At 42.2% G+C, this 24,369-nt stretch overlaps 1 protein-coding gene across 2 annotated transcripts; it reads left to right on the top strand.

The window, feature by feature from the left end:
* The first annotated feature begins 3,371 nt into the window (after window positions 1–3,371).
* On the top strand, window positions 3,372–23,213 carry LIMA1 (LIM domain and actin binding 1). 2 transcript variants are annotated; one of them, XM_065751456.1, is made up of 10 exons: window positions 3,372–3,490; window positions 5,734–5,779; window positions 7,414–7,872; window positions 12,350–12,458; window positions 12,764–12,912; window positions 14,717–14,824; window positions 16,887–16,944; window positions 17,491–17,606; window positions 20,520–20,653; window positions 21,042–23,213. In XM_065751456.1, exons 1-10 carry the CDS (start codon window positions 3,372–3,374, stop codon window positions 22,039–22,041), a joined length of 2,298 nt encoding a protein of 765 aa, XP_065607528.1. In that variant the 3' UTR covers window positions 22,042–23,213. The 2 variants fall into 2 exon arrangements, with proteins under 2 accessions (XP_065607528.1, XP_065607529.1); XM_065751457.1 differs by lacking the exon at window positions 14,717–14,824.
* The last annotated feature ends 1,156 nt before the right edge of the window (window positions 23,214–24,369 follow it).

Below are 24,369 nucleotides of genomic sequence, written 5' to 3'. Positions count from 1 at the left end.
AGTTGTGGCCCCGTCCGCGACAGGTGCGCGCGTGGCAGCGCCTCCGGACGCCGCAGGTGCGTGGGGAGGGAGGGAGCTGTGCCCACTCTGCCGGGGCCGTGGGGAGTGCCCGCCGTGGGTGCCCGCCGTGGGGGTTCTGGGCCCTGGGACCGTCGCCGGGGTCCTGGGGCCGCTCCTCCCGAGCCCGGCGCTGCCCACGCGGTGCCGGCTGGGGGCAGCGGGGTGGGGTCGTCGTGGGGGTCGGCACGGGGAGCGAGGGAGGAGCGAACCGGACGGGTTAAAAGGGAGGAAGAAAGGTGCGGTGCGGGTGGAGCAGGTGAAGAGGTCCCGGTGCTGTGGGGCGGTGCTGCTCGGTTTGATGCGGGTGCCGGGAGCCGCGGGGTGGTCGCTGAACTGCGGTTTTCCTTCAGGACCTTTCCACGTAGGTTGGGTTTCTGTTCCACTGTCGCTTATCAGAGCAAGGTGTGCTGCTCTATGGGGTGCCCTTCCCTCCATGGCATTGCAGAACTCCTCCCCTCCTCCTCCTCCTCCTCCTCGGGACTCTTCCATCTTTAACACAACCGTCTCTGCTGCACCACGCAGAATCTTCACAAAATCACAGGGGTTGGAAGGGACCTCAAGAGATCATCGAGTCCGACCCCCCTGCCAGAGCAGTTCCCTGCACCAGGTCACACGCATCTTCACGACGTTGTTTGAATTCTGATCACGCAGTAAAGAACCGTTCCCTGAAATGGGTCGGAATAATCACTGGGAAGGAGCAGCGAAAGAAGTCAAAGATGTTTGAATGGGGTGAAACTGAAAGCGAATGGGAGGGGGCTGAGGATGTGGAATGGAGCTGGGAATGAGCACGCATTTCTGGGCACCTTGGAGTTCTGCTTCTCATCCCTAACTGCCCTGACCCTCTCAGTGTGCTCCTTCGCTTCCCCTGTGAGCTCACAGCAGTCGCTGCTGCTTCTGCCTGGAGGCATTGCTGAGCAGTGCTGATTGTGCAGCGCACCTGCAGCTCTAAGGCAGCAAACGGGGAGGAAACAGCAGTGCCACAACGGTGGAAAAATTCATCCACAAAGAGTGATGTGAAGGGCTTCCATGCTTAGGCATCGAATTAAGGCCCATTTTCTGCACAATTTAACTAGATTTTTGTTTTCTCAGTATTTTACTGCCACTGTCCTTCCGTGTAAGGTGCACGTCAGTCAGCAAGGTGCTGCCTCTGCCAAGAGAGGCTTCTCATGAATGCCCTGCTACTGTTTCCTCTGCAAAACGGACTCCTGTTTAGAGAATGGTGATTTAAACTGCAAAGTGGGGCTTCGGGTGATCTTCTCTTGGCTTCACATTAATCACAACACTGAAGTTGAAGCTGTAGCATGGGACAGCTGGCTCAGAGTTTTTTCTTTCGCAGCAGATGCATTTTTCAGGAGTAAATTCAATCTGCAATCTCTGTGGATGCATTCCACGCCTTTATGAAATCTGTATGCTAAATGTTCCCTACTGGGCAATGGCAGTAGGGGCTCTGCCTTGTCACCACAGAAATGTGTATTTATATACATGTAAGGTGTGCTTGTTGGAAAGGGAATGTTGAGAACCCCTCAGATTCGACTTAGAACCGTTATCTTTGTGGATGATCACTTGTGCAGTTGGCTAAGAGTGACAGCTTTTCAAGGTCTGGATAACAGAGCATCCTTTTCCTAGTTCAGCCTTGTCAAAACTTCTCAGGGTAACAGGAGGTGATTTAGGGATGCAAAATGCTTTCTGGAAACCACAAAGTTCAAACAGTAACTCTTCAGCCCAAGTTTCTCTCGTTAGTTGGAAGTGGAGATGAGTGTGTTTTAGAGACTGCCTTTAAATGGGAGATGTGAGCCTGAAGCTGCAGCAAGCTGCAACTGGAAACGTAACACTGATAAGTGGTTTCAGTGTTTCAACACTCCAACAAAAATAGTGCAACTTTTCTGGTTTGCCGTGATAGTTCAACCTGTACATCTAAAAGCACCATCTACATCACGATCTTGAAAGACGTGTGCTGGCTTGGTGTGTCATTCCCTCCATTGCATCAGGTGAATTAAGGAATGTTAGAGAAAGTCCCATTCTTCCTGGTGATATCTGCTGGGACAGCAAGGTGATGGTTGGTTTATCTGCACAGCAGCAGGGTGCAGCACTGGAGAGGTTCCTCTGGTTCCAGTGACAAACTGGTGCTTTGCAGACCCGTTCTCCCCTGTGAGCATTGGGAATCAGGTTCTCCTGCCTCAGCTTCATGTAAGATCAGTGAGATCCTGCTTGCTGCAGCTGAGTTCCTTAGGGCTGAGCTGCTGCAGAATCCCAAATCTTTGATGCTTTTCAGGAATTGCATTGTGTGCATACGAGGATTTCAGAATCACATCTTCCCTACGTTTTGCTGTTCGTATCGAGTTCCTGAGGTGCCTTTTAAAGACTCAGACTTCTGGAGTTCTGTGACCTAATGGTCAGCTAGAAAACTGATGGAAAAAATGGGAAAGAGATCAGCCTGTCTGATATTACCATTGCAGGATCAGCCTTGGATCACTTGCTGCAGGCATTGTGTGACACCAGGCTAGGGGTAAAAGAAAATAGGAAAAAAGGAAAGGCGTTGCCTCGCAAGCTTTATTTTTGTCTTATCAAGGAACTCTTTAAATTAATCTCCCCTCCTTTCCTCCTCCACAGAAGAAAACTGTGTAAAATATATGTATGCATGTATCTGATACTGTCTGGTTGACTTACACTGTGAAAAGCTATACAAAATTTCTTTCAGTTTAGAGCAAGACAAAAATAGTCAAAACTATTCCTTTAGGTAACTGGTAGCTATTGTGTCAAGAGGTTTACAGCTGCCTCTGTGAACAGACTTATGTTAGCTCACAGAGGAAACGGCTGCTGCACGAAGAGTGAACGCCACCAGTGAATGAAAAATGTTTGCATAGGAATTACATCCTCTTAGGTTTCATAACTCAAGCCTTCTTACATAAATGCCAGCACATTTGGTTCAGAAAGCAGAACAAGAGAGGGCATACCAGGGCTTCCTGAAGCCTGTCTGTGTGAAGGAAATAGGAGCTTTGCGTTGTCAGTCACAGCCTGCTTCGCACTCCTCTTCTGGTTTACATCCTATCTATTGCCCCATTCATTGTGGCAAGTGCTTTATCAGGAGCATCATCTCAGTGGCATCTGCAGAGGGAATTGTAACGTTAATGTGATGCTGAGTGGTGTTTTTGTAGTCAGTCGGTGGTCGTGATGCTGGATGATCAGCACTTGGTGGCACTCTGCTGCTCATGAACGGTCACTTCAGACGGTGACTCTCAAATCACTGCTTTTCTGCTCATAGTATTCATGGCACTGTACTTTCTTCCTCAGTAGGTGTTTGTGGAGATAAGATGGAGCCTTCCCCATTTAATAGAAGACAATGGACCTCGCAGTCTCTGAAAATCACTGCAAAAGAGCTTTCTCTTGTCAACAAGAATAAGTCATCAGCTCTCGTGGAGAGGTTCTCTAGGTAAGTACTGCAAGGCTTCCCAACACAGTCTGCCTGGGGAGGTTGAAGCTGAGATGCTGAACAATAACTATTTCAATGACAGTTGCTTTGTTTCTCAAAATAACGTTGCTCTGCGGGCATTTAAACTGTTTCAAACATCAGAGTTATAATCTCTCTGCTGTCAGTTGAGTGTGATGCTCTCTGTCACATTACAGTTAGATCCTGGGGGTGTAGTGTTGGAGTGTAGGCAGCTGTTGTTGGTGGACTTCATCAAAAATGGGATTTTGCAGCTTCATCATGAGCTGCATAGGATTCTCTCTTAATGTGGGAGTTGGGCAAAATGTCCTAGACTTGCATTAAGTGTAGCAAGGTTTTATTTCAATCTTGAGAGTGGGAGAAACTTCCTGGAGTAGGTAGAGGAAGGATAATTTCATTCTGAACTTTAAACAAACAGAGATGCTGCTCTGTAAGTACCCCATCCTGGGGAGAAGCTGCTTGCTTTGACCAGCCTCGTTAAGGTAATTTATTCACTCATTGAAACTTGATTACAGAACCTAGTCATCTTGCTAAATGTTGATAATCCTTTGGAAAGGGCTTACTGGAAGTAATCCAAACTGCTATTCCTTAATCAAGTGGAGTCCCTCTACATAAGCAGTGTCAGCTCCTTGCAAAAACACAGCACTGCTTACTGGCTTTGCCAACTCTGACACTAACAGAGGAGCATGTTTTTTCATAAATTGTCTTTACATAAATATTTTTAAGTGGAAATATATTTTTTAATCCCCATAGTGTTTAAATTATCACTTTTGCCAGGTCAGAGACATGCAAATTTGCAACAGCAGAAACTTAAATGGTGCACTGCAGTGGGCTGAGAGTGCTGCCTGAAACCTTTCAATCCTGCTTTATGTTTTCCAGTTGTGGTACAGTGCTTTCATCCCCATGTCTCTATTGCTTTTTCCAGTAGTATTGATCTCTATTCCTCCATAAACTTACTTTCTCAGTGTGTCTCATTCAGAGCTTCCAAAATCTGCAGTATACAAGGTACAGCTTAATACATTGGTGTGAATTAAAGAGGGCCAGCTACAGTTCTTCAGCAGCTTTCAGTGAGCACAGTAAGTGCAACTCACGGCAGCAATAAACAAGGGTGCAATTTGTCCACTCTTCTGCATGAGAAGAAACCTACATAGGAGCACACAATTCACAAAAGGAAAAAAAACTATCACTAAGGTTCATCAGTTGTGAGATGGGTTTTTGTGTGTTGTTTTGTTTGGTTTTTTTACCTTAGAAAGAATCTGGTCCTTCTAAGGGCTTTTCTTTTTTTTACTTAGAGCCCCTTATATACATTAGTTCCTGGTTTGATACCAGCCATTATTTAAAGTCTGGGGCTGATGACTTAGAATATTAGTGACTCATTTATGGCCTGTGACATATCAGTAGTTGTATGAAAAGCAGAATTGCACAGATAAGAAAGACCCACAGATAAGAAAAACAGAAACATGATGAGTGATGACTCTTCTCTTTGAAAAGCAGAGCTTTGGTTACAAATGGCAAAATGTGTCTGATCAGATTAATTAGTGCTTTTCCAAAGCAGAGTGCAATCACCGTGTGCAGTGCTGATCAGTGGGGTTGGTGTGCTCTGAGCTGTGGGTACACTTACTCCCAGTGGAGAGGCATGCAGATTGCTGGGAGTTTTCTGTAGCTTCTTAAAGGACTTTGATTCATGATCCAGGGTAGCTTATCTTCAGAGGGCTGTGATTAACATTTCCACTGCTGGGGTGGTTCAGCTGCTCACGAAGCAACTGCTGAATTGGTGCAGTTTACCACCCAGCATAGTATGATAAACTGGCACTTATGTAGATTTTCTGTGTATGCCAGGCTGTAATTTGTTACGGTTCAGCAGCTGCTGTATAAATAGCTGAGGCAATATTCCTGTGAGGGTACACAGCAGGCAGCTGGGTGGGAGAAACAATACAGCTATTCCAAGGTAAACTGCCTATATTTGAGAATGAGAGTGCTTAGCTAACAAAAATTATCAACGCATGTTATTACTGGAAGCTGAATGACTTAAAACCTGTCTGTCACTTTGCATTGCTCAGATGCTATTTGCTACTGTTTTTTCCAGCCTTGGGTTTTATTTGGTAGGTCTGGTAAGTGCAGAGTCCTAGGTGGAAATGCAATCTCAGCTCTCTTCATGATCATTCAGTATTCTTGTTTAAAAATTGTGGTTTTTGTTTTTGTTTTTCTCTCCTTCCTATTTCCCAAAGGTATCAGAAAGCAGCTGAAGAAGCCACAGCTGAGAAAAAAAGAAATGTAAGTATCTGTTTCCTAGGCAATAAGCAACAGTCTGCAACCAGAATGGGTCACCTGCATGAAATGTTCCTGTGACAGTTTATTTTGGGAATATCAAAGCTGTTGCTATGGGTCCTACAGAAAACTCAGACACAGTGTCTGCCTTTGACCCATTCCCTCTTTTTACTGCTGTGAATGAAAGGAAAGAAAACCAAGCGACTTGCCCAAAGCTATATGTTGAATCACCAGTTCACTAAGCAAAAGGCAGAAGGAGTTGGCTGTCATTTCGAACCACAACCTCTTTGTTCTTAGCTGTAGGCAGTTATGTGGTACCTCTTCCTTTCCTAACTAAATTTAAAAGTTGGCTTAAAAAGAAGCTGCCAGCCTCTCTGAAATCTAGCATGCATCTCTTTGATAACTGTAGAATCTGTGAAAAATGCCTTGTGCTATTAGGTGTGCCAGGACTGCACAGCAGTATGTCTCGTGCAGGGGTGAATAGTTGCTGGGCAGTTTTGAGTCCTTCTGTTACATTACAACATTTGCCTTACAACGTCAGTACTTTCTTTTAAGTACAGTCAGCAAGTGAGCTGATCTTTTTGTAGCCTGGATGGATTCAAGATAATTTGCAAAGCAGTGTTCAAAATGTGACCAGAAGAGTAATAGGGTGAGAGACTTAAATCCTAATATAGCTGCTAATCCTGTTTAATTCCTGTAAGCCTTGCAGACCTGCTCCACTTGCAATGAGTCTGATACACAGTGGACTCCGTAAGGGAGAGAAGGCAAAATTGCAATGCTGGCAAGTATTAGATTTGAATGAATCAAACATGGGATGGGCTGATGCTCTGAGGAGAGGTAACTGCTTGTGAGCAAAATTAGTCTGGAAAGCATTTGAATGTGAGGAGTACTGCTGCTCCATGTATTACCATCTAACTCGCAATGGTAAGGCAGCACTTGTGCTTTGTGTGAATGTTTCCTGTCTGGTGCTTTCAGTGTGTTGAGTGAAATAGAAGAAAAAGCCCAGCAAATGATGTGGTGTTTATGAATGGGAGCAGAAAGAAGCATCTTGTCCGTACCTCACTTAGGTCTTACTCTGTGAGGTATAAAATGCTGAAGCCAGGTCTCTTGTAAGTAAAATGCTACTGTTTTGTGCTAGTATAAATGCCAAGGATCAAAAAGTACTGGTTTTTGGAAGCTAATCTTGGAAGCTTTTTGGAAGGGTTATTAATTGTTGTCTTCTGAAGCAGCTGGAAGACATTGCAACACTTGGCACACCGCACGTCTCTCTTGTGGCTGCTTTTTCTGTTGTTTGTTTGTTCCAGGACTAGAGACCCTCGTTGTGTGGATTTGGGTCCCCTTCCCTTCATGTGTGGATCTGAGCCTTTTGTGTGTCATTTAACTCATTAGACCTTGACTCCCTTTTTCCTTATAAGGCCATCCTGTTTGCTCACTTCCTGCTTTAGCTCCTGACTTTTCTCTTCTCCCCCCTCCTTCCTTTCCCATCCTGGATGCTTTCTCCATGTGGCACAGTTGTAACTATTCACAGCTGTCTGAAAAGCAGAGAGCTGAGCTCAGTACCGAGCCTTTAACTTCCTTTCTCATAGAAAGGAAGTACTTCATCAAGCGCATAACTGGAATCTAACTTCTTGTTCTTTCAGAGCACAGAAAATCTTCCCCCTCATTTTAAAAGGGGGAATCTGAGCGTACTAAAGAAGAAGTGGGAGAATCCAGCGCCGGGAACGGAGTCTCGGAAGGAAACACTACGAAGCAGCTGTGCTGAGGTTAGGCACAGGGTCGCGAGCCCTGAGCTGGGAGTTGGAAGTAGCCTTGCTTTTTCCCCAGACACAGAGCAGATCCCGGCAGCCGGCACAGCATCTCACAGCCAGGCCTCTTCTGGCACCCCTGGCCAGCTGCAGTGTCCCGCTGTTGACAGCAGAAAGTCTAAAAGCCACTCAGCAGAGAGTGGTAAAATGGAAAACTATCTGAGAGAGCCCAGAGAAGTGGAAAAGCCTGAAGCCAGTGAAAGCACAGAGTCCTCAGGGAAGATAGAGAAGTACAGCGTTCCGCTGAACAAGTTAAAGATGATGTTTGAAAAGGGTGAAGCAGCTCAGCCCAAGGTAAGGATCTGACCTTGCATATCTTAAGGGAAACTAAAACTGCTGCCTCCTGGGCATCAGGAAAAATCCCTGGAGGGAGTGGCTCGGAGCTGTTGACTCTGTGAGTAATTGTAGTCGTTGTTTGAGCTGAAACATAACGTGGCTGCTGTTAATAATGTAATTGAGCTGAACGGGGATGTGCAGAGTGCTGCTTTGCTTTGTCGATTGCTCCTTGCAGCTGTAAGATGAATTTGCTTTTGATAGAAGGTTAACATTTAAAATGAGAAAAATACGTGTGGAATTTATGAGGAATTTTTTCAAATCATGAAGGGAGTGTTTATCTCCTGTGAATTATGTAAACATGAATTGTGTCAAAATATGTGTTAGTTATATATAAAAGCTGTTTGAAGAGAGCTCTGCAGTATGGGCAGTTGCAGTTGAGATGAACGTACTGATGGTGTGAAGAGCTTTATGTGTATCTGTGTGTGTCACACGTACGGATGTAGATAGATGTGCGTATAAAAGTGCTGTGAAATACCTCCATCTTTTCCTCCCTGTTCTCTCTTCTTTCTGTGTTAACAAATGTTCCTTATCAAAAAATCCTCACGGGGAAAAATAAGCAAAGATAGCCACACGAGCTGCTGCCTTCACTCGTTTTGACTTGCAAATGCACAGGGCTTGCATTTTCCTACAACTGCTCATGAAATCTGATCCTGCATGTGGACTGCAGACTGTGTGTCCCGGGGGAGAATTGCTTAACTAGAAAATGAGTTGCATATGCCAGTGACTTGCAACATAGTCCTGAGGCTGGTGGATTTTCCAGTTTTCTCATAGTTTCCTATACTTCTGGCTTTGTTTTACTGTGAGTGATTTTCTTGCTTAAAACTAGCAGATTTTGTGCAAAGGTTTTTAAAACATGTATCAGTTAGGGGCTTCAGAGGGGCAGCTCTTTGTTGAAATGACTACATACAGACCCCAAACTTACTTTAACAGCTTAGATTTTCTAGTCTTTGTCATTCTGTAAGAGCCACCCATGCTATCAGGGTGGGACGTGGAGGGTGATTTCCTGATAGCACTTCTCTGAACTCTTGCTGCAGGATGAATCCGTCAGGATTCCTCAGGAAAGTACCATTTTGCAGATGGACGTGAAGTAATTTTATCTTAGCCTGGGGAATAAAATTGTTTTGGAGATGACTGAATCTGGAACTGATAATTCTCTAAAGCTTAGTCATTCGAGTGTGGTTGAAATCTGAGTGAACACAGTAAAAATCATACAGTGGATATTAAACTCTTCAGGTTAGGTTCAGATCCTGTCCCTATTCCAAGTTAATCTGGTTACTTTTTAATTTTGGTAAGAAAAAGGCACGAAGGGCTGTGAAGTTTAAGTCGGGGGGAGGGGTTTCTGATTAGAAAGCACTATTGTAAGGTTTCTGGTTCTGGGATTTTATCTGGGGATTGGAGGATGATGTCATGTAGTCACGTACAATGAAGATAGTTCAGCACTATGGGGACACAGATCTTTCTCACTAAGGTAGGAAGTGACTGCAGCAGTGGTGCAGGTTTAACTAACTGTGGGGTCTGAAAGTATACTCTTCCTGAACCCTGTTTGTTGATAAACTCCTGGCTTAAGTGCAAGCAAGGTTTCATCTAAGAAATGGTAATTTTCCTTGGCATTTACTTCAGCCTTATAATGTAAGCACTGCCAGAGCTTTCCTGACAAAAAACGTGTACGAGCTGAGTGGCAACATGGCTATAGCTTCACAGCAGTAAAGATAAAATAACTTGCCTGGTTGCTGGGTAAGTCCATGGCAAGAATCCAGGTTACTGCCTGGACTTCCTGACTTCATCACAGACTCTACACAAACCTATTCTGATTTTCAGGGCAAAACTCTCTTAGTTTATTCGTCTGTGTTCAGATTTTGCTCTGATTTCTGCAACTGAGCTACAAGCCAGGTCTTTTTCTTCCACAAAGGCACAGTGTAAATGCATCTTAACACATTAGTCTGAACCAGGAGCAGGCATGTTGGTCTAGATTGCTTCAGTGCTAAGCAGAGGCCAAACATTAGGTCTTTTATCAATTTCAAAGAATTCTTCCTGTAAGTAATAGCAAAAGCATACCTGAGGAAGATCAGAAGAAAGAGCAAGTAGATCCCTAAGACTTGTTTAAAAAAAGTTCTCTCTAAGTTGGTTTGTGTTTTTCCTTTAAGGCAGAATCTTACTATGCCTTGTGTATCTAACCTGATGCTCAGGGTCACATTTGACACAGTTGTCTATAATGAAATAGGTGTAACTTTTATTTGGTCTTTTGCCCAACAACTCCTGGTGCCCCAGGCGAAGTGCTGTTAACTCTGTTGTACCTCTGCACTCACCTCTTTTGTCTTAGAACACTGGGGCTTTCCAGACATGAGGAATACTTCATTTTGCAAGCAGCACAAGCTGTAGCACTGGAATAGTGGCCCACCCAGAATTATAGAGGGAACTGAGTGGGATAAGCCTAAACCTGGGAGTAAGGGATTCCTTCATGCTGATGGTGTTACCTTCCATGCACCCTAATCAGCCTAATTACCTGTGGTCAGCCTACTGGTGGCAATGGAGAAAGTCTCTCACCTTCCTTTTGGTGAACATTTTTCACTTACTACTCTGCTTCTTTTTTTCTTTTTCCACAGTGTAAGACTACTGATATAAAATCTGCACAGCACTGGCTTTACCCAGTCTGGATTTCTGTTTATGTTTTTCCAAAAGGATGCTAATGTTTTCTTGCAGTGAAGTTGGAATCCCAGACATCAGATCTAAATTCCTTAAGCCTTTTGTTCCCCAGTAGTGAAATCTTCCTCGTGAATGCTGCTCACCAGTTAAACTTCCTGTGTCTGTACTACAAATTTGTTTGTTCCATTTGTAGCTTCACCAGTCCTGCTATGTGCAAGAGGGTATATGTGGTCCATACAACAGATTTAAAAAATCTACCCACAGTTTATCTGAATTACCTGAATTCACTAGTTCAGAGTTTCAAGTGGGCTAATAAACTTGTTTTTTTCTATCCTTATAGGATCTTCTCTTCATGTGTATTTTGCTTATAGTGATATTTTCTGTATGCTAGTGAAAAACTAGTCCCTTTGAAGGACCAATTTCTGAGCTATAATAGCTTCAACTGTGTGGGCTGAAGGTGACATGAAAGCAGACAGGATGAATAAGAATATGTAAGGACAGTTTGCTCAGAATAAGGAATCTGCAAGTTCTTACAAGCGTGCAGACACTCCCGAACTGAACCTATCAACACACTCAGTGGAAGGAAAAGGCTTGTCATAGCTAAGCTCTTTTCCAGTAAGAAAAGTTTAACAAAGCCTTAAACCACAGAAATAAGAACTATTTCCCATGCTAATGGAAAAAAAAAAAAAAAAGAGGTTTTCCAGCTCCATTTTCCTTTCCTGGTAAAGTGCTGTTTTGTATGACAAAGCAGCCTGATTTTTCACAGTGATTATCTTTCAGTGCAGTTCTGTTAAAATAAAACTTTGGAATTTCCTTCAGGTTGGTGACCAGCAAATAAGAAAGCTGTTGGAAGGAGCTGGGGGTGCAGGGATATGTGGTTGTAGCATCTTGCCAAACCTGCCTTCTTCTCTCATCAGCCTCAACAGTAATTTCTGTTTTTGTGATTTAATTTTTCCTAAAGAGGGAGATGACAAAGATCTGTCACCTTCTAATGTTTGGTATGCTGTCCTTCAGCTGTGGAAACATCTCATTTCAGTGAGGTCCAATTAAACATTGCATTTCATGAGCACTTCTTCACAATTCCTCTTACTGAGCACAGCATTTTTGGGAGTTGGCCTCAACAAATGTATGTCAAATCTGATTTGAGCCAGCCACAACGTTTGGGTTGTAACTACAAAACTGCCCACCAATGCAGCCTTGCAAATAGTGATTATCCTGTTTATCTGAGAATATTTATCTCTAACACTCTAGCTTAAGCCTTATCAGACCTAATTAGGGAATTATTTGGTACCAAGTGCATGAAAAATAGAAATAAAAACAAATGGCTCTAGGTAACTTTTGTTAGTGTAGTTTTTTTTCCCTTGCTGTAGCTGAAAATCAATGCAGATTTTTGTTCTTACTCCTTTCATCATTCTTTCCAATTTTAAATCTTCATAAAATGACTTTGAACATTAATTTCAAAAGAATTGGTATGAGATGCAAAAGTCAGGACAGAAGTTTTGTACTTACAGTGGTAAATGGCTAAATAGCTCACCTGGGTTGTTTTCTGATTTTTTAACCAAGATATCTTATCAAAGGACACTTACCAACCTCTTCACAAGAGTATTTTCCAGGTGACAGAGGGTCATCTATTCTGTGATCAAACTTTATATTGGTTAAATAACATGTCACCTGCTAGACTTGTTTATTCTACTAAAGCAGATTTGCTAGTGACACCTGTGCATCTTAAAGGATTAAATGCAACAATCTTTGTTTGCCCAGGCAGCTGATAGGTGGGTTCTGTCTCTAATAGGTTGCTAGAGACCAGAGGAAGACAGCAATTGGTAGGAGGATTTCTGAAAACAGCTTCTCTTCGGAGGACCTTGATGTTGGCCAAGGAGAGAAGAGTCACAGTGCATCAGGTCAGTAATCCCCCTGTTTGTTTGTTTGTTTTCCCCAGTTTATATAATAGAAAAATACTTTAACATGATAATAACAGTAAAATAGTCATCAGTGTTCATACTGTTTGCTTCTGAGACCACTGGCTTAAATCTGTGTGAGGTGAATATAATCCTTCTGAAACTAGCTGTGTAGATTACAGGGCTTAGAGCCTGTGACTGGAGAATTTCTGTTGTGCTGATAAAGGGATGGGGTTTGTAATCTTCATGCGTGCAACTGGTGTTCATGAAGGTTACTTCTTATTCATGTAATTCTTTTCATCTTGTAGATACGAGTCCAGCACTCAGCCCAGATAAGGTAGAGACCAAGAAAAGCCTCGAGATGCCTCGCTTAACAGAAACTTCAATAAAGGATAGGTTGGCAAAGTATCAGGCAGCTGTGTCCAAGCAGGGCAGTTCTGCAGGCCTCATTACCACGGTAAGTCTGTTTGCCTTGGGTAGAAGTGAATTTTAACCCCAACCTCAGGCTGGAAATAAGATCTTATAGGAGCCACACTCTTTGAAGATAATGCCATCTCATTTTGAAAAGACCTTTGTGCTCACAGGGCTCATTTTTAATGAAGAGTTGCCTCTACTGCAGGAAGAAATAAGTATTTGCATCTTGCTGGACTGATGTTGAAAGTTTTCCAGGAAATTAACTGCTGGCACCCTGACTGTGGTCCTTCTGAAACATAACTGACATTCTTTTTCTTTCTGCCTATCTGGAGCTCTCTGCATGCTAAAAACAAACAAAAATCTCACCTCTGTAATGTACACTAGCTGTAAGCTAGGGGAAGCAGTCTCTACCCAGCTGAAATGATTTCTTGATTTCATCTGCAGTGTAGATTTGATTCTGCAGTTCGTAGGAGAAAAGTCTAGTGTAACCTTCATGGTATGAGTGGAAAGTCATTGCAGCCGGTGCAACAAATGTCATTATCTGCAAATTGCTGATTTGAGTCCTGTTTCTCACCTCTGTTCAGTTTGCCAGATATTTTTTCCAGCTTGTGGCTCAGAGTAGTAGCTGATTCAATAAGTTATGTCCTAATGGCAAGAGATTTACCATAGATTTTTTTTTTTTCTCTTGAGACTGTTTGCAATTCCCCAATGCTATCAGTTTGCTACCAGTGCAGCCTCAAGCTCTTAGGAAGTCCCATTTAGCAGAATTTCTTGTGATTTTTGGCCTGGCAGATCAGTAAGGTGCTGATGAGCTTAGTGTTTGTAGTACCTACAATAGCAGCTGTAAGTCTTGGTTATTTTTTTATTTGCTGCCAAAGGAACTAAAGATCTTTTGACATGGCAGCATGGTATTTGTACTTCCCTTCTCCGAAAATGTGTCACATCTATGCTGCAAAAGAGAGACATAATCTCTCTTGGGATCAGCTATTTTGTGGGCATTGTTGTATAATTAGGTCTGGATTGAAACTGGTAGATGTTTTTGCAGTGGGTTAGAATAGTGGTGAGAAGCAATTCTTTTACTAGCATTGCAAGTGATGCAGGAAGGGTAGGGAGAGATTATGAACAGCATGTTTAGGGATCTGTGCATTAAAACATCAGTACTTAATTACATACCTGTTAGACTCGATGGGTTTACAGAATCCTCTAAGCTGCTAGTGCTGGCATTTAGCTCTCTCTCTTCCATGTTATAAAGAAGTTGCCTTGTGAATGGCATGAGTCTTTCCCCAATTATCTTGAATCCTGCGGCAATGAAACACGAGGTTTTGCAGGATTATTAAAGTGTGAAAGATTCTTTTGTGTTAATCTTAAGGCAGTTTGTAAAAAAACAGATACCTTAGTAAATAACAGTTGGCTTTTTTCCTTTTTTTTTTACTACTATAGAAACAAGTAGGATTTGCTTTTATGTTGTATTTAGCAATTACACAGTGCTTTATGCAGTGCTTGTCTTGAAATAATTTTCACTTCCAATGAAAAGTTAACATGACTGGAAAGTGAAGATGTATGGAGTGAGCAGGAGAAAAATGGGAGAGTTGATGTTAAATGGAAATCTGGAATCAGAGAAAAGGGCTGTCATTACCTTAATACAGGAAAATGCTACAGCCCCATCTCTTTCCTCATTAAAATCCACCACTTTGCTAATGTGTATAAGATGCCTCTTGTTTAAGCTCTTTCACTTATGGCTGTGTATGCTAGGAAAACAGTTTACAAAAATAGAATTAAGAAGAAAAATAGCAAGTACTTTCTTAGGAGAAAAGAGCCTGTCAACTTTCAAGTGCTTTATTCTATAGAATGAGATTCAAGCCAGTGAAAGTGAACTCAAGAATTACAAATCTGAGCAGAAGGAGAATATGCCACCAAGTTTTGAGGACTGCATTTCCTATCAGGATGGGGAGAAGGTAAGATGTTCATGCTGGTGAAGGTCAAGGACTTCACTGTAAGTGGAAGAAGTTGCTGAGTTTCAGCTGAAGTGCTTGTTCCACGTGCTGTTTAGAAATTGAATCTGAGCATGTGACAATATACAGGCTGCAGAATTCCTGATTTTATTCTTTAAATCTAGACTATATCTAAAGTATGAGCTAGCAGGTCTCAGTGGAAGACTTCTAACGTTGTAGGGAACATCTAGAGATAAGTTTTCTGGTGGATTTCCCATCTTCTCAATAATGACATGTCACTAGTGTGGCAGAACCCGTGGTTGTCATTCTTATGTGTTCTTTTTAGAGGCTTCAGCAGCTGACAAGCCTCTGGATTGGGGTTGGTTTTGTTTGACTTTGCCATTAATATTTGAATAGGGTGAAGTCACTTAAACTCCTGTGTCATACTCCCTAACAAAATATAATGATCCTCAACTAGGAATGTGTTTTTTTTTAAATAACTTAAAGGATGAAAAGCTTTGTGTGACGCATGTAAAAGAGACTTTGTCACCGTTTTTTCTGCATTTAGCAGCTAAATTTCTGTTAAGGTAACAGAGTGCCAGTCTGAGTTTGCTCCCATTTTTGAGCTTCAGCTGCAAATTGAGGCTAAATTACTCTCTGAATACAGAGATAATAAAGCATGCTCGACCATTTGTATACTAAACTGGGATAGCAGACGGGATAAAAGTAGCTGAATAATAATTGGGGTACTGTGTATTCAAGCCATTCTGAACACGTGGCAGCCTAATGCCAGGAGGGCTTTTAGAGCTTTCCAGCCTTCATTGGGCCTGGAGCCAAATTGCTGCTTTCAGCTGTTCATTACTGATGGCTGAGTTTAACTGGTTGAGGCTGCTTCTGCTAGAAGGTGAGTTAATTAAAAGAACACCTGTGAAATCAGAATACTTCTCTGCTGTTGTATGGAAAATTTGAATAAAATTGATTGTACGCAGCAGTAATTGCTAAATTATTTGTTGAGGAGTGCAGGTGTAATAAAGAACCTGAGCAGAACATTGAGAATCGGGATTGTCTATTTAAATGGCATGATGAAATTTGGAAATAAGCCTAATTAAAACTGCTGGTACTTAATATCAGCAATAGGAACCCTCAGGCAAAAAGAGAGCAAAAGAAATGTGCTAACCTTCTCTGGCATTTTTTACACTGAATCCATGACTGATTTAGAAATCAGATAAGTGACTCTAACACCCACAGAGCACACGCTGATGTGCTTCCCAGTACACCAGTGTTGGTTATTTTTTCAGTAGAACAACGTGTGTTAATTTATGTAACTTGCTTCTTCCATTACCTCATTAATTTACAAATGTCAGCTGCCTGCGATGGACCATTCAGTCATTAAAGTGAATTAATGATGTTCTGCCATTAATCTTGTTACAGTAGTTTAGTTTCTCAGTGTAGCTACTTAGTACTATTTGACAGCAATAGCACCACATTTAACAAGCCTACATCAAGTGCTTTATCTGTGATGTGTTTAGTATCTGAGACTGATTTATAACCACCTCTTAGAAAAACTGGTTTTGAAAATTCAGAGCTTTTGTTGTTGTTAGGGTTTTCTTTTGTTTTGGAAAGCACTGTTTTTGTTCAGTGCTTAAGTAACATAGATTTGTCAAATGTTGGAGGGAGCCATGAGGTTTCCAGTATGGGCAAGGATTTTCTCAGTGAGAACTAGGAAGTACATCAACAAAATCAATGAGGCTTTCTAATAACTAAGAGAGAAAGATGTACAAGCTGCAGGTGTTTGGGGAAAAACAAAAAAACAGTGTTTATCTGAACACTACAGCAGATGATCTGAACGTTGCAAGAGTTGTAACTGTGTGAGGATATCTGCCTTGTAGCAAGCACCGAACATTCTTGACAGTCAGCTGGACTCTGTCTTGGGCCTTGCAAAACAAAAAAGTAGTTTCACGCGGACCTTATTGTGGCCAGACTCTTCCTGTCTGAGTGCTTATGCTGTCACTCTGTGTGTTACTTGGGCCATGGTTTTCAGACTTTTGAAGATTGCAGGTGCTCATTGCCCAATGTTCTCTTGCAGGTGTCTGTAGGTGAGAACAGCCTGTCTTTCCACTCCAGCCTTTCAGAGGATGGCAATGGTAAGCACTTGTTTTGTCTGCCTCAGCAAGAGTAGGATGTGAAAATGAGGAATTGCACTCCCTCTGATCAGTTATTTGTAGGATGCTTAGGACCACTCGTGACAAATGATAAATTTGACCTAATAAAAACTTTCCTAATGCTAAAAGTCTGTCCTGTACAAGGCTGAACGTTCTTAGTAATGCAGGATGACTACCAAATTCCTTTGGTGTTGACCACAGGTAGACAGGTTCCTATTAAGTCCTTCTCATGTTGCATTAGATTTATACCTGAATGCAGGGCCACGTGAGAGCACTTTGCAGAAATGACAGCACAGAGTTAGGTGTTGGATCTCTGTGTACAAGTTTCTGTAATGTATTAACTGTTCTGACACATGAGTAGATTGATCATGTTTAAATATATTTGCTGTATCCAGATCAAAAGTTTTAATAGCAAACAAATACTTTAGCCCTCAGCTGGTAGGATTGCTATTTGGTCCTTGTCAGTGCAAACTTTCCATGATTTTCAAGTCATTGTAATTATCTTTTCTTCCTGTTCTCCTCCCTTAGTTGGACAAAACCTGGAGAGTGAGACAGAAATTCAGAAACCTGTCAGCACAAAACAGCAAAACTTTGCTTCCAAATCACTTGGCCAGACAGATGCGTCTCTGCCAAAAACAGTGAAGGTAAAGGAGCTATTTATTCTCAAACACTGGCAACGGTTAGGAAAAGCTTTCTATTTAACAGTGAAAAGCCTTAATTCAACCAATCTGTCAGTGAAGTAACTGTATTAATGTCTGATCTGACCATGAAGGAACTTCAGTCTGAATAGAAAAGCATCTCAAAACTTATTTTTCCCAAAGATGAGGCTTGAGCTGCTTACTGGGAGCTGCGCTGCTGCTGTTGCAATGGTGTGTCCTGTGCAGAGGCAATCTGTTTCTCTTTAGCTTGGGAAAAAGGGGTTTGAGAAGGGATGCACATCCTGCAGGGGTTTATCTGTGCCTCCTGTGAAGTCAGAGCTCCTAGATGGTGGCACTGAGGTCCCAAACCTGAGAGCCTTCAGTATGCCAGGACCTGCCCCTCCGTGCTCCTCTTCCAGCTGTTCCCAAAGCAACAGCAGTTGGTAGAAACTTAATATCAAGGGTGAATGGTGAGTGACTCCATGGGGATGAAGTGTGGCATTCTCAATAACAAATCTTCAATGTTAGGTTTTCTTTAGCAAGGGCTATAAAGCAGATGGAGCACTTCTCGCATAGGAATGTATTTGCTAATCTTATTAGCCATGCAGACAGCAGTTCTGAACATTTTGATCACACTGCACTTGTCACATGTGCTGTCTGGAGTTAGGATGCCTGTTCCCTGGGCTGCCACAGGCTCACTCTTGAGGAAACAACTGTGCTTTTGTTGTTCTCCCCATCTTGGAGAGGAAGAGCACTGATCTAACCAAGACCAGTAAGATGTGGCTTCTTAGTGTTCTGAGGTATAAATGCTAGCATAAGAAATTGGAGTTGCCTGTAATGTTTTTGCAGTCTTGATCTGTGAAAGCATACAAGGTTCATGCAAGCTGTGTGTTTTGGTCCTCTGCAATATCTTCCTATTACTATAACCGTTGTAGTCCTCTACCTCATTACTGCTTTTGATGCTGCGCTGCTCAGATAGAAACCCAGATGCTGTTTATTCACGTAAGGTTCCTATTTGTCTTTTCCAGCTTCTGTTTCCTGTTCTTGGTTCCTAATCTCTACTCCTGCCTTCTGCTTCCCTCCTAATGCGAGCTCAACTCTCAGCTTTCTGTCAAGTTCTTTATTTATTGGGCCTCACCTTCCTCCTGTAGCTCCTATCTGTAGTATGCCTGGAAAGGAATTTCTTTCTCTTCACACCCCAAAACACCTCTCCATCAGACACAGGGCTCATTGTTATACAAGTAAGTTCCTCTTCTTAGATGGGGATGCACACTGCAGAGGCACATGCCAGCACTGTAATGTAATGTTGCAAAACTAAGCTCTTGGGGTCACTTTTTGATGGGCAAGTAAATTGTTGCTGCCTTGCTTCCTGTGGCTGAAGAGGATGGTCAGAGTTTTGTCTGAACTGGTAAACTCTCATTTTCTGAGATTTCATGTAGCAACTTGAGATTCAGAGTTCATATGCAGTTTTGGCAGCATGTAGGGGCTGTGGGTCTTTTCAAAAGGAACTCTGAATTTTTGTTGGTCTAGTTGTCATCATAATCAGAACTTTAATCTGCTGTAGCTTAAAACGATGCCTTAAAAAGTTGAAATACCTATTGAACTGAAATTAAATTGGCAGCAAATTTTGTGGCTGTGCCAAACAGACTTGAGCTGACTCTGTCTTCAGCAATCTGTCCCTTGCATATTGTAACTTTCATTGCCTAACCATTGTTTCTTGCCTGTTATAAATGAATTGCTGTAATTATGTTTTCCTGTGCCCATCCTGTTTTGTTTTGTTTTTTTCTTGAGTCACAATATTTTTCCTTGGAGCTTTTCAGTAACTTTGGAGCAGGTAATTCTGTGTGCAGATCTATTTTTTTTTTATGCTGTACTATCAATGTGAACGTGCAATCCCATGGATATGGAGCTTAGGTTCTCCTATTCTGCTGCTGAAGTAGTTGTTATCAATGAGCAGCCTGAGAATACCCATTTTTCACCTGCAAGTTATTTTTTTTTCTTGGAGGTATCTTTCCTGCTGGCCAACCATAATAGATTCCAAGAAGTGAATGGCACCAAGTGACCTTTTTCATGGACAATGTGCTTGCTCCCTTGATGCTTTCAGAAAACAAAGTCTGAAACTGTTCCCATATCGCAGGGCAGCAACGCTTGACTCCTTAGTGTTTAAGTTTACCCTTGCACTAAATTCTCAGGAAATTCTCTTAGTAACTACATAAACAGTTTTAGCTTTTTAACCTCAAAGCCATCCTCAGCTTTAAGTCTTGAGCAAGTTGGAGAGCTGTTTGTCCTGAAACCCGACTACAGTTTTTTTTGTGTAGAACTGGAATTGCTTACAAATGAAGTCAGAAGCATTTCCTGCTGCCCACATCTGCACTGAGGTTATTTTCTCCTCTTTAAAAGAGTAGAGCATTTAGCAAAAACGGACTTCAAACTGCTGAGGGCGGTCTGCACTGTTCCTCTTCTCTCCCCAGCCTCAACTTTTTATTTGTTGAGGTTTTCAGATCTTTTTCTGTGCTAACTTTATTTTTGGTAAGTCTCATAATGACTGTATCTACTTCAGTATTTCATCATTTTTTTTATAAAGAAAAAAATAAGATTGCAGAAACATCCTAGATTTCTGGGAACTGGCTCTGTCAGAGTTACAGCTGGGTTCTAGCATTTTCATTGTTCCTTCTCCGCTTGTGATGTGCAACTCAGTGGGGGAAACTTTGCCTGTCAAACCATACCAATCCCTGTGGGCTTGTTGTAGCCTCTTCCACGCTAGTTGCCCACCAGAACCCACTCTATCAGAATTAGCACTGAGGTTGCAGAAATACTGCCATTTTTTCTGACAACTCTGGAAGCTGTGCATGAACCCAAGCCAAGTCTCCTAGCAGTTGATTTCTTTTCCAGCTAATGAACTTTCTCTTCTTCCCGTAGAAGTTTCAGTTGCCAGCAAAGGAAACCTGTGTTGGGTGTCAGAAGACGGTGTACCCGATGGAGAGGCTCCTTGCCAACCAGCAGGTGTTCCACATCAGCTGTTTCCGTTGTTCCTATTGCAACAGTAAACTCAGGTAAACACGCTGCTCCGTTTGGCTGCCTTCGAGGAAGTGTGGCTTTCCAATTCTCAGAAGCTGAGCATGAAGCTGTCCAGGCCTAGCTGAATTGAAAACAACTATAATCCAGTGAATTAGAGCATAGGAGTGGTAATGCACTTCTAGTTCTGCCGCCTTTGCACTTAATGCAGTGTATTTTGTAACTTGTAACGTCACTTTGTGACAGAAAGATGTAGTGTCCGTTTCCCTACACTTGGAAAGAGGGTCATACAAACATATTGAAACTGTAAGCTTGTCTTCTCTAAACCTATTGGAAGAGATTTGTTTCAGCAAGATAAATAACACACTTGCCTCGGGGGCACCAGAAACTCTATGCTAACATATGACTTTGTATCTCCCTGAATAGTCTTGGGACATACGCTTCTCTGCGTGGGAATATTTACTGCAAGCCTCACTTCAATCAGCTCTTCAAAGCTAAGGGTAATTATGATGAAGGTTTTGGACACAAACAGCATAAGGAATTATGGTCAAGCAAAACTGAATGTGAAGAATCCCTGGAGAAAACTCTCCATGGTGTAAATGCAACAGAGAGTCCTCAAAACCCAGGAGTAGAGGATGCCCCAATTGCAAAAGTAGGAGTTCTGGCAGCGACTATGGAAGCAAAAGCTTCAGCCTTGCCTGAAAGAGAAGAGAAACCAGCAGAAACAAAAAAGCTCAGGATTGCCTGGCCACCTCCATCAGACCAAAGTATTCAAGGAAGCACTTTGGAAGAGGGCATCAAAGTGTTAAAACCCAAATGGCCCCCCGAAGAAGAGAGTTCCAAGCCAGATGTGTTGGAGGATGTGGATCTGGATCTCAAAAAGTTAAGAAGATCTTCCTCACTGAAGGAGAGAAGTCGTCCCTTTACGGTAGCAGCCTCGTTTAGAACAGTATCTGTTAAAGGCCATAAAACAGACAATTCATCCTCTCCTTCTAAGGCAGAGAGAGACACGTTGAAAAGAAGTGAGGAACTGGAGAGAGAGGTTATGGTAGACAAAAAGCAGAAAGAGAAGAAGATTGAGAGTAGGAACATCCAGAATGCTGAGGAGAAAAATGTAGAGGAAGAGCTGGAATTGCCTGGTATCAAAACAGCGGAGTATAACTTTGTAGAAAACGGCCAGGAGAATGCAGAGACAGATGAGGAAGAGCACACTGTGGAAGAGCAGAGAACCACAAATGAAGAATTCCTTGAACCAAATTCTCTGAAGCATTCCAGCTTATCCAATGTAACTGCAAAGGAATCATCTCCTGACCAGAATCGTAAATCCCAAGATGTTGGTTTCTGGGAGAGTGAAGATATGGAAGATCTGTCTGTGGAAGAACAGATCAAAAGGAACCGTTACTATGAAGATGATGATGAAGAATAAACAGGCCTCTTATAATAAAACTTGCTTCAAGGTGCTGGGCCATTTTAAATTGGTGTTTTTAGCTTTAACAAACAGCTGTCCTGTATGAAAGCGATGCTATACTGCACGTCAACATTAAGGGAATCATATGTACAGATTATCTCAGCCAGAAAAGTACTGCAGAAGCCTGAAAGAATGTGTGGGTGCATGGAAATGAGTATCTGTGGCTGTGGGATGCCTTCGACAGGTAACCTCTGTCCCCAGGATGAGAACAGAGCTCCTCTGTGCTCCTGTTGTCTTATCCTTTTGGATCTCTAGGACCTGTTTCACTAACTCACAGAATTCGCCTGTGTGCAGTGGTGGTATGGAACAGGCTTTCTGTAATACACTACTTTTACCACTACAAATGCTACTGCAGTGCTTAGGGACCAGTTTCAAAGGGACTTTGTGACCTGCTTTAAAAACGGTAACTGAATGCACTTTAATACACGTTAAGGGCACAGGTTTGTTGTGTTTTTTTTAATTATTATTACAATAAAAACACTTTCTGGGTTTGGAGTCCAACAACTGAAGCATCTTAAACTGAGCAGAACATAACTTTCAGAACTGCTTATGATTAATTGAAGATTAATACTCCATTTTTTCTCTGTGCAACTGGAATAGTGTGCCCACTGCTGGAACAAATGTATTTTAGTGCTTATCCAAACGCTGTGCTGACTGACAGAACTTCTTGAGGACAAGTCCACATTTTTGCAGGAGCCTGCAGGGCATTACTTTTGCATTTTATATGCATTTTGAATGGTTTTTTGTTTACTTAGAGTTCATTATAATTCCTTTAAAACTGCACATAACATTTTAAGGCCTTTTGGAAATTTTGAAATCCTACTTGTATTGAGCTGCCGTAATTTTTTTTTTTTCATTATGGCTGTGAAATTCTGCTGCATTGCAAATCTTTGGAATAAAACCATATGAACCAGAAATTTTCTGATTGCTAGCATTGAAGTTTAGTACAGTTTTAAACTTGACTGCATTTATTTTACAAATAATGGAATCTGAATGGTGGAAGGAAGATAGCCCTTTTTATTAGCTTTTATTTTTACTGTAGTTACATGAGAATTAACTCTAACTCTATTTGAGGTGTAAAATATCCTGCTTTCTTAACAGTCCTGCTAACTTCAATAAAGTTTGGTCATTTACATTAAAAAAATATATAGGTCTGAAGACTGGATTCATGCTCGTTTTGCAAAGAAGTACCGTTTTAAAAAGGAATGGGAAGTTATGGGTGAAATCCCGAGGTTCTTGCAGCTGGAGGCCAGGCAGTGTCTTACTGGTGCCACTAGGTGACGCTGTGGGTCCACTTTTTGTGAGCATCTAGCGAGGATTGCAAGGCTGAGGGAGAGGGATTAGAAAAGGGTGGGCAAAATAAGGACATGCGGGTATCTTAGTTCCCGTTTCTGGCTTGATCTGCTTCTCAGGCAGCTGAGGACAATCCAGAGTTGGTTTAGTTCAATCTTTTTTTCCATACAGCTGCTGTGTACTGAAGTTGTCTCCACTCAATCCTGGGGTAGTTTTGGTTGGGGGCTCAGATGTAATGAAAATGCAGTGAGTGCACTGCAGCAGCAGAAGCAGATGCTGTCCTTTGTGCAAAAGGGAGGGAGAGTGAAAGAAGGGAACAGCCTGCTGTTGGGTAGCATGCATTAGCAGCTGTGTAGCATAAGGTGTCGAACCTATGGATTTTTTTTTTTAAGTGGAGAACCAAGCCTTGGTTTGAACAGATAGACATTGCAAATGTAGGGAAGCTGATGTACAAGTCCACATTTTCTTTAACCTTTAAATCCTTACCTTTTCTTAACAGCATCTACTTGATCTTAGGTTTCCTCAGCAATCACCAAGCAGTTCTGCTGGAAGCTATTGGTCGTGGACTTGGGACATGTTGGTTTATCCACCTCCTTGTTTCTTAGGAGATGCAGCTGAGCTTTAACAGTGCATCCCCGGTTACATGATCCTAAATCTGCCCAGCTGCCATTGGTAGAGATTCATTGTGGTTAAATTTGAGGCACCTGTGAGTCCTTGGGGGTGCAAAGATTCTGACCACTCAGTGAATATATTCAGAGAAACCAGCACTGAACTTGCTCCACTGAAAAAAAAAATGTGGATATTATGAACTGCTGCCTCCTTGGATCTGTTAGTTACCGAAGTGGTTGAGTGCTCAATGGCCCATTTAATTTACGTTCAGCTGGATGGATGCCAGAAGGGCTATTATGGGACAGATGGGTCTCTGCTACCATGTACGTGGTGCTGAGTACCTTTATGGACCTCTTTAGGACATAATTAACAAACAGAATGAAG

The sequence above is a fragment of the Cyrtonyx montezumae genome, unplaced genomic scaffold (genome assembly GCF_038088225.1).
Source record: "Cyrtonyx montezumae isolate F1298 unplaced genomic scaffold, pur_monq_1.0 scaffold_70, whole genome shotgun sequence".
NCBI classification, from domain to species: Eukaryota; Metazoa; Chordata; class Aves; order Galliformes; family Odontophoridae; genus Cyrtonyx; species Cyrtonyx montezumae.
This window is presented reverse-complemented; position numbering and strand designations above follow the sequence as displayed.

Coding starts and splice junctions, on each gene's coding strand:
- LIMA1 (XM_065751456.1), top strand. CDS start 3,372: ATGGAGCCTTCCCCATTTAATAGAAGACAATGGACCTCGCAGTCTCTG. Junction 12,459..12,763: donor GAAGAGTCACAGTGCATCAG/GTCAGTAATCCC, acceptor TTCATCTTGTAG/ATACGAGTCCAGCACTCAGC. Junction 16,945..17,490: donor CCTTTCAGAGGATGGCAATG/GTAAGCACTTGT, acceptor CTCCTCCCTTAG/TTGGACAAAACCTGGAGAGT.